General features: G+C 47.4%; 1 protein-coding gene across 25 annotated transcripts in view; it reads right to left on the bottom strand.

Moving 5' to 3' along the window:
- LOC118364073 (regulating synaptic membrane exocytosis protein 2-like) overlaps nt 1-9580 on the bottom strand; it is a 205289-nt gene that overhangs the window by 124106 nt on the left and 71603 nt on the right. For 23 of the 25 annotated variants that reach the window (XM_052489742.1, XM_052489746.1, XM_052489765.1 and 20 more), the window contains one exon: nt 6165-7111. In XM_052489742.1, the coding sequence (XP_052345702.1) occupies nt 6165-7111 (947 nt within the window). Of the gene's footprint in view, nt 1-6164; nt 7112-9580 lie in introns of those variants that run through there. The other 2 variants (XM_052489743.1, XM_052489755.1) reach the window with 2 other exon arrangements.

Raw genomic sequence — 9580 nt, 5'->3', positions numbered from 1 at the left:
TCTCCACCTGTGAAGCAGCTCTGTGTTCCTCCCCTCCTCCCCTGTCCTCTTTTCTCCTTTCCTCTTCTCTGTTGTTTTCTCCTCCCTCTCCTCCTCCTCCTCTCCACCTGTGAAGCAGCTCTGTGTTCCTCCCCTCCTCCCCTGTCCTCTTTTCTCCTTTCCTCTTCTCTGTTGTTTTCTCCTCCTCCTCCACCTCCTCCTCCTCCTCCTCTTCCTCCTCCTCCTCTCCACCTGTGAAGCAGCTCTGTTTCCTCCCCTCCTCCCCTGTCCTCTTTTCTCCTTTCCTCTTCTCTGTTGTTTTCTCCTCCTCCTCCTCCTCTCCACCTGTGAAGCAGCTCTGTGTTCCTCCCTCCTCCCCTGTCCTCTTTTTTTTTCCTTTCCTCTTCTCTGTTGTTTTCTCCTCCTCCTCCTCCTCTCCACCTGTGAAGCAGCTCTGTGTTCCTCCCCTCCTCCCCTGTCCTCTTTTCTCCTTTCCTCTTCTCTGTTGTTTTCTCCTCCTCCTCCTCCTCTCCACCTGTGAAGCAGCTCTGTGTTCCTCCCCTCCTCCCCTGTCCTCTTTTCTCCTTTCCTCTTCTCTGTTGATTTCTCCTCCTCCTCCTCCTCTTCCTCCTCCTCCTCCTCCTCTCCACCTGTGAAGCAGCACTGTGTTCCTCCCCTCCTCCCCTGTCCTCTTTTCTCCTTTCCTCTTCTCTGTTGTTTTCTCCTCCTCCTCCTCCTCCTCCTCCTCCTCCTCCTCCTCCTCTCCACCTGTGAAGCAGCTCTGTGTTCCTCCCCTCCTCCCCTGTCCTCTTTCTCCTTTCCTCTTCTCTGTTGATTTCTCCTCCTCCTCCTCCTCTTCCTCCTCCTCCTCCTCCTCTCCACCTGTGAAGCAGTTCTGTGTTCCTCCCCTCCTCCCCTGTCCTCTTTTCTCCTTTCCTCTTCTCTGTTGTTTTCTCCTCCTCCTCCTCCTCCTCCTCCTCCTCCTCCTCCTCCTCCTCCTCTCCACCTGTGAAGCAGCTCTGTGTTCCTCCCTCCTCCCCTGTCCTCTTTTCTCCTTTCCTCTTCTCGGTTGTTTTCTCCTCCCTCTCCCTCCTCCTCCTCTCCACCTGTGAAGCAGCTCTGTGTTCCTCCCCTCCTCCCCTGTCCTCTTCTCTGTTGTTCCTCCTCCTCCTCCTCCTCCTCCTCCTCCTCCTCCTCCTCCTCCTCCTCCTCCTCCTCCTCCTCCTCCTCCTCCTCCTCTCCACCTGTGAAGCAGCTCTGTGTTCCTCCCCTCCTCCCCTGTCCTCTTCTCTGTTGTTTCCTCCTCCTCCTCCTCCTCCTCCTCCTCCTCCTCCTCCTCCTCCTCCTCCTCCTCCTCCTCTCCACCTGTGAAGCAGCTCTGTGTTCCTCCCCTCCTCCCCTGTCCTCTTTTCTCCTTTCCTCTTCTCTGTTGTTTTCTCCTCCCTCTCCTCCTCATCCGTCTTTCCTGTTTTTGACACCGCCAAGGTAAAAGCTCCCATAATTACAGATTTGACCAAATCTATTTGCAATTATGACGACTGTGGGCCTGCGTGGAGTGAGTCAAGTGGCCCAACATCTTAAGGATAGCATCGGATGTTAATTCTGTACAAAAATGGGGTTTAATTCAATGTGTGTGTGTGTACCTGTGTGTGTCAAGGGGAGCATTTAGTTCCGAAAAATGACCCATTGTCTATAACCATTGTCCTGTTGTAACAAATATGTGGGAAGGCTAGAGGACAGGGAAGAGTCTGTGTTGCTATTTAGCATGTACAGTAGTTGTCTGTAGGAGTAGTGGAGATCTGAAATACAGGCCTTAAACCCTTACAGATGTCTTATAATATAATACCTATCCTGTAAAGAATCATATCCTATAGTGTTGAAGGGAAACCGACAAAATTAGGTTGATTCATGTTGATATTTGCCAACCATTTAGTGCAGGTTGGCATTTATTGTCATGAGTCTTGCCCAGGAGGCAGCTCTGCAGAGTGGTCACTAGCTGGCACAGCCACAAAGTCATCAAACCTAACCCTAACACATAACACTAACCTTAAATTAAGACCAAAATGCGAATTTCTGATTTCATGAATGATTACAATACAGCCCATTTTGACTTAGCAGTTGGCCTATCAAGAGTAAACCACTGAATTCTACCTCCAGGGCAAGACACATGACAATAAACATCGACCTGACTATTTAGTGGAGGATCCTAATGTTCAGCTTTTCTTCAAGAACAACATACAGTGCATTCGGAAAGTATTCAGACCCCTTGAATTTTTCCAAATTTTGTTACAGCCTTAATCTAAAATGGATTAAATCGTTTTTTCCCATCATCAATCTACACACAATACCCCATAATGACAAAGCAAAAACAGGTTTCTCTAAATGTTTACAAATTTTAAAAAAATGAAATATTACATTTGCATAAGTATTCAGACCCTTTACTCAGTACTTTGTTGAAGAACCTTTGGCAGCGATTACAGCCTCGAGTCTTCTTGGGTGTGACACTAAAAGCTTGGCACACCTGTATTTGGGCAGTTTCTCCCATTCTTCTCTGCAGATCCTCTCAAGGTTGGTCAGGTTGGATGGGGAGCATCGCTGCACAGCTATTTTTAGGTCTCTCTAGAGATGTTCGATTGGGTTCAAGTCCGGGCTCTGGCTGGGACACTCAAGGACATTCAGAGACTTGTCCTGAAACCACTCCTGCGTTGTCTTGGCTGTGTGTTTAGGGTTGTTGTCTTGTTGGGAGGTGAACCTTCGCCCAGTCTGAGATTCTGAGTGCTCTGTAGCAGGTTTTTATCAAGGATCTCTCTTCTATACTTTGCTCCATTCATCTTTCCCTTGATCTTGACTAGTCTCCCAGTCCTTGCCGCTGAAAAACTTCCCCACAGCATGATGCTGCCACCACCATAGTTCACCGTAGGGATGGTGCCAGGTTTCTTCCAGGCGTGACACTTGGTATTCAGGCCAAAGAGTTCAATCTTGGTTTCATCTGTCCAGAGAGTCTTGTTTCTCATGGTCTGAGAGTCCTTTAGGTGCATTTTGGCAAACTCCAAGTCATGTGCCTATTATTGAGGAGTGGCTTCAGTCTGGCCACTCCCATTTCAATTTTTTTTATTTGACCTTTATTTAACTAGGCAAGTCAGATAAGAACAAATTCTTATTTTCAATGACGGCCTAGGAACAGTGGGTTAACTGCCTTGTTCAAGGGCAGAACTACATATTTTTTACCTTGTCAGCTCTGGGATTTGATCTTGCAATCTTTCAGTTACTAGTCCAACGCTCTAACCACAAGGCTACCTGCCGCCCATAAAGGACTGATTGGGGGAGTGCTGCAGAGATGGTTGACCTTCTGGAAGGTTCTCCCATCTCCACAGAGGAACTCTGGAGCTCTGTCTGCGGTGACCATCGGGTTCTTGGTGACCTCCCTGACCAAGGTCCTTCTACGCCGATTCCTCAGTTTGGCCGGTTGGCCAGCTATAGGAAGAGTCTTGCTGGTTCCAAACTTCTTCCATTTAAGAATGATGGAGGCCACTGTGTTCTTAGGGACCTTCAGTGCAGCAGAAATGTTTTGGTACCCTTCCCTAGATCTGTGCTATGACACAATCCTGTCTTAGATCTCTACGACCTCATGGCTTGTTTTTTGCTCTGACATGCACTGCCAACTCTGGGACCATATATAGACATGAGTGTACCTTTACAAATCATGTCCAATCAATTACATTTTCCACAGGTGGACTCCAATCAAGTTGTAGAAACATCTCAATGATGATCAATGGAAACAGGATGCACCTGAGCTCAATTACAAGTCTCATAGCAAAGAGTCTAAATACATATATAAATAAGCTCTGTTTTTAATTGTTAATACATTTACATAAATAAATAAAAAACTGTTTTCACTTTGTCATTCTGGGGTATTGTATGTAGATTGAGGAGGAACATTTTTTACTTAATCAATTTTAGAATAAGGCTGTAACATGAACATTTGGAAAAGGGGAAGGGGTCTGAATACTTTCAGAATGCACTGTATATTCCGATTTTTGCAGCTTTATATCTGATAGCAGCAAACGGGGATCCATAATAAATACAAATAATAACTATGCCTGTTTCACTTTCAAGCTATGTGAAAGGGACCGTGTTGAGGGACTAACTCACATCAGTCAGTCCTTCACAGTCATCCAAAGGAGACAGAGACAGCACACAGGGAAGTAACCCTTGAGTGTAGATGTGCCATACAGTCTGCTTTAGAGGGGAATCTATATAGGTCACTCCTCAAAAACAGCTCTACAAACACGGTCTGCCTTTTTAAAGGACTAATATGGAAACCACAAAGCCAGCCTACCCCCAGTGTAGCAATGCTTTCAGCACGGTGACCGCTCCTCCGCCGGCCCAGGCCTAATCTCTCTCTCTATCTGGGACTTTGTTAGTGTCCTTAACGTTATCACCAGAGGGCGAGGGTGGTTCGATCGTTCAGAAGCATTGTGGTACAGTAGTATGAGATGAATGTATAATTCATAACAACTATCTGCCTGCATCTAAAGGAGAGGGGGCTAGTAGCTAGGGACTAGGAGTTAGGGGCTAAGCGTTAGGGACTAGGAGTTAGGGACTAGAAGCTAGAAGTAAGCCATTCAAAAACCATTTGTTCTCCAAACTTCCACTCAGCCCAACCCAGCTCACTTCTCGACTCCACTGTCTACTCCAATCCCATCCCGTCCTCCCTGGCTGATCCAACGGAGTTGAGTTGTCGTGCAGGGGGAATCCTACTGGCTTCACAAGTAGCCTGATCTCGCGAGCTTATCAGTGCAAGGAACCAATCATGTTAGCGTGCAAGATCACGCGGCTTGCAATGCTAGAATCCTACAGGGAGAACCCCTAATTATTCTACCACTTTTAATTGCATTTTCCGTACCTTCATTAATTAATATCCACGACTGATGACATTGTTCAGCCAGAGGCCGTTCAAAAGCAGCATCACAGACTAACCCACAGACAGACTGACTCCCTATAGGCTGAATGACTGGAACAGCACATCACCTCTGGCCCTGATCCTATTGGAGTGAGCCACCCAATAAGCACAAACACACACACGCAAGCACACACGCACGCACACACACTTTGGGACAGTTTTTCGAAGTGTGTGTGTGTTTGTGTGTGTGCGTGTGTGCGTGCGTGTGCCACCGTAAAAGTACAGAATCAGACTACAATTACATATATCAACACCTTCCTTCCTTTCTCTCTCCTCTCTTTATCTCTCTCCTCTCTCCTTTCCATCTTTTTCTTTCTCCTTCTCATCTCTCCTCTCGCTATCTCTCGATCTCTCCCTCTATCTATGTTATATAATATAGAGTCCATTACATCAGATGGAATGTGTGAAACAGAAGTGGTAGCCAGGCCCTGTAATGTGTGCTACAGGAGGACAGAGACAGGATACGGTATCTAGAGCAGCAGCCCAACACACACACACACACACACACACAAAACAGGTTAGATCACGTAACAAAGACACAGACAGACCATAGACTGTGAGGGAATAAAAGGTTAGTTTTTAAGCGACGGCTCATTAATAAGCTCAAATTCCTATCATAATGTACATATCATATTATTATGAATGAGACCACGAGGCCTACATTAAAACACATGTATTCACTTACACTGACTGCGCTCCCTAAAACCAAAATCAGATCAGTCACTTTAGTTATGCAAGCCTGACAATACAGAACATATACAGAACATCTGGTATTGTTTTTGTGGATAAACGTTGTAGTTTCCTTCATATAATTAAGGGCGACTGAGAAGAGAGTTGTGATGGTCTGGTGCTCTTTACCCATCAATGGCACTCAGTCCTCTGTACTGAACATATGGAGCTAGCAGACTACTGTTGTACCACTAACTCACTGAATATGGAACAGTGGTAATTAGTCAATAAACATGTTCAACATGAGCTGACAGTGACACTGAATACACTTCCCAATGAATAATGCAAAGGTGATTTGACTATCCCTGACATAACACCGTGCTTCCCAAATGGCAGTCTATTCCCTATATGGTGCACGATTTTTGGCCAGAGCCAAAAGTATATTCCCTGTATAGAGCAATACTATATAGGGAATAGGTTGCCTTTTCAGATTGCCCCCTAGTGTACAGCATGAGAGTTGAAAGAGAGAGAGCAGGAGGAAGTGTGTTCCTACCTTTCTCACTGACAGACTCACTCTCTATCTCCACGTCCTCACAGCTGGTGTACTCCGGCGTGGTGGCCAGTTCCTCCTCCGAGCTGCTCAGGGACACTTGGCGCATCTTACCCCCCTTTTTAGTTTTGTGGGGCTTTGGTGGTGGCGGCCTGATGGACTCGGACTGGTCAGAGCTCAGAGAGTCGTTCCTCAACATGGTGTCCATCTTCTCCCTCTTGGTCTTCCTGACTGCAGAGCTGGGGTCCAGATAATCATGACCCCTGAACCCTATTGGCTCCCCTGGCCCCCGCCTCATGTCCCCTGACCTGTCCCCCAGCACGGGGCTGCGGTGTGGGGTGGGGGGGCTGTGGTTGGAGGTCCGGTGGTGGCCTCCAGGGGTGGGGGAGTTTCTGTCCATGGAGTAGGAGCGTTGGCCCACCATGGGCGGCCGGCGCTCGGTCAGGTGCTGTCTGGACAGGCGGATTGGTCCCTGGGGCTCGTCCTGCTCCGTGTAGGCCAGAGACACATCACTGTGGCGCCTCTCGTGCCTGGCCCGGCCCACCTCAGCATGCATCCTCATCTGCTCCTCGTAGGGCTGGGGCTTGACGGGGTAACGGGCCAGGTTGGGGTCGGAGCGGTAGCGTGCCTGGTACTCCTCCTGGCGCTGGCGCTGCAGCTCGTACTCACTGGGCTGCCCGTCTAGAGGGTAGGGCCCGTCTAGAGGGTAGGGCCCGTCCTGGTCCAGAGGGTAGTCCTCCTGGGAGCGCCAGCGGCCACGCCCACCACGGTACTCTCCCCGCGCCGCCTCAGCGTCTTGGTACCTCCGTGGGGCCCCACGCCGAGGGTCCCCATCCCCGTAGTCGGACGGTGATCTGGGCATGGTGCAGTCCCCCGGGGCATACTGATCCCGCTCCTCCCTTTGGTCGTATTTTTGGTTTGTATCCCTAGATGCTGATGGGCTTTGTTTCCTGTCCGTCAAAGAAAGAGACTGTTAGTGAGCGGGTCAAGTAGGAATGAAAATTCAGTCAGAAGAGGGTTTTAAAAGGCTGTATATTATATTATAGAATCACACTGAGCTTGAGTATCATTATATAACCAGTATAAAAACTCACTGATGCTTAGAATGAAAGATCTACAGGGCTTTCTGCTCTGCTTACCTGCCTACTAAACCCACTCCAAACATAGCAGTTCCCTAGACAGGGTAGCCACCAGTGTGTGTGTGTGTGTGTGTGTGTGTGTGTGTGTGTGTGTGTGTGTGTGTGTGTGTGTGTGTGTGTGTGTGTGTGTGTGTGTGTGTGTGTGTGTGTGTGTGTGTGTGTGTGTGTGTGTGTGTGTGTATGCACTCCACACTGCGTGGGCCTCAGACAGCTGATGAAAGGCTTAGCTACAGTAGCTGTCACATAACAGGGCTGGAGCTGGGGGGGTTTGGAGCTGGGGGGTTTGGAGCTGGAGATTTGGGAAGAAGACTCCTGCACTTCTTTGACTCACTTCATTAAAAATATATCTAGGAGCCCTAAGATGGCAGCCAGACCCAAAGACAAGATATCCCTGAAAAGGCAAGTCACTTTTCAGAAACCAAGCAGCCTTTTAAAAAACTCTCAAAACAGGAAATAGTTTCACCTGATGTTAACATTCAACTGAAGTTATTTCTGTAAGGAGTCACAGTCTGTACAAATACATTCAACATGATATTCTACCGGTACACTATTATCTATTGATCTATAATATGTTTCCATTTCCTATTGGTTACTATGTGGATACTATAGGTCATCTTTCATCTTCATGTTCATTCTATCTGATTACTGTGTTGGTGTAAAGCGGATAAATGATGATTATTGCAATGCATTTCAAACAGCTAGATGGCACATGATTAACAGCAGACGTTCCCTGAGTATGACCCGTTTGTGTTTTCAAATTAAAAGTGTGTTTGTGTGTGTGTGCACGTGCGTACGTGTGCGAGCGAGAGAAGGAGAGAGACAAAGAGAGAGAGAGAGTTTGTGCTATGATAAATGACACTATTCCCCAGCGTTGGGATGTGTTGTCTGCTGTCTGGAGAGGGAGGGGCCAGGAGTTTGGGAGGGAGGTGTGTGTGGTGTGTGTAGCTTATCCAGTAATAATGTGCCTAAGTTAGGAGCATGCTGGGAAAAAGGGATTATTAACAATCTCATTTCGACTTTGAGAAGACGAGTAGATGAGGAGGAGAGGAAGAAAGGAGACGAGAGGGGGAGAGGAAGAGAGGAGAAGGGAAGGAGGAGAGGGGTAATGGAAGAGAAGAGGAGAGACTTCTCTAATTATATCGGTCCCCTCCATCCCCATGGAAAACCACTGCTCGGCTCCACACACAGCCAGTAGAGTCACATAGACAGACAGAACTAGCCTTCTGTAGTCACTACACTGAGCTAGAATACTGTGAAGCCGGGACGGGAGAGCAGGATCATACAAAACACTTTTTAAATCTCAACTACTGTATTCACACCTGAACTGTTCTCACACCGGTACTGCACTGTTCCAAGAATATTTTCCCGACCAGACATGAACTATTATCTATTTACAGTAAATAATAGAGCAGCAGCCACCATTTTGTTTTTGTCGCGATGTTATTTGGGCCAAATGTAATATGTCATAACTGGTTCAGGATTTGTGATATATTATGTACTCCTCCATAATCCCAAAGACAGTGTCTATATCCCAAATGGCACCTTATTCCCTTTGTAGTACGCTCCTTTTGACCAGAGCTCTATGGGCCCTGTTCAGAAGTAGCGTACTATAAAGAGATTAGGGTGCCATTTGGGACACACTACAGTATATCCAGCAGTCACTGAAGGGGGAACGGGCGAAGTAGGATGTGGCTGAGGAGCCCTGGCTGTGAACAGCCCTGTATATTAATGCTTTCCTTTTGTCCAAACCATACCTCTTTTTCTACTTTTTACCTCAGGAAAGAAAGAAAGTTATGACATGTTAGGACTCAAATGCGTTCTGAGTCTGAATTTAGTATGTTACAACCTGCCAATACATTTCCAACAGCAGGTTCATTAATGGTCATGTTTTTGACCCAGTCATGTAGTGTACTGAACTCTACTGTCTGATGCATTATGTATAAGTCGTCCAGACAATAACAGACCGCTGATTCATTGAGAAAACCAAGGTGAGGCGGCGGCAGGAATGATGATATGGCAGAGTACAGTAGACTGGCTGAGTGACTGGATGGAACGCGCAGGGTGTACTGTATGTGTGTGTGTGTGTGTGTGTGTGTGTGTGTGTGTGTGTGTGTGTGTGTGTGTGTGTGTGTGTGTGTGTGTGTGTGTGTGTGTGTGTGTGTGTGTGTGTGGGGGGGGTTATTGTATTGTCAGCATGTCTCTGTAAGACAGGCATGGTGATGAAGGAGGTGTGTGTGTGTGTGTGTGTGTGTGTGTGTGTGTGTGTGTGTGTGTGTGTGT

The sequence above is a fragment of the Oncorhynchus keta genome, chromosome 31 (genome assembly GCF_023373465.1).
Source record: "Oncorhynchus keta strain PuntledgeMale-10-30-2019 chromosome 31, Oket_V2, whole genome shotgun sequence".
In the NCBI taxonomy this organism is placed as follows: domain Eukaryota; kingdom Metazoa; phylum Chordata; class Actinopteri; order Salmoniformes; family Salmonidae; genus Oncorhynchus; species Oncorhynchus keta.
Note: the sequence above shows the minus strand (reverse complement) of the source record. Positions and strands in the feature narration are given on the sequence as shown.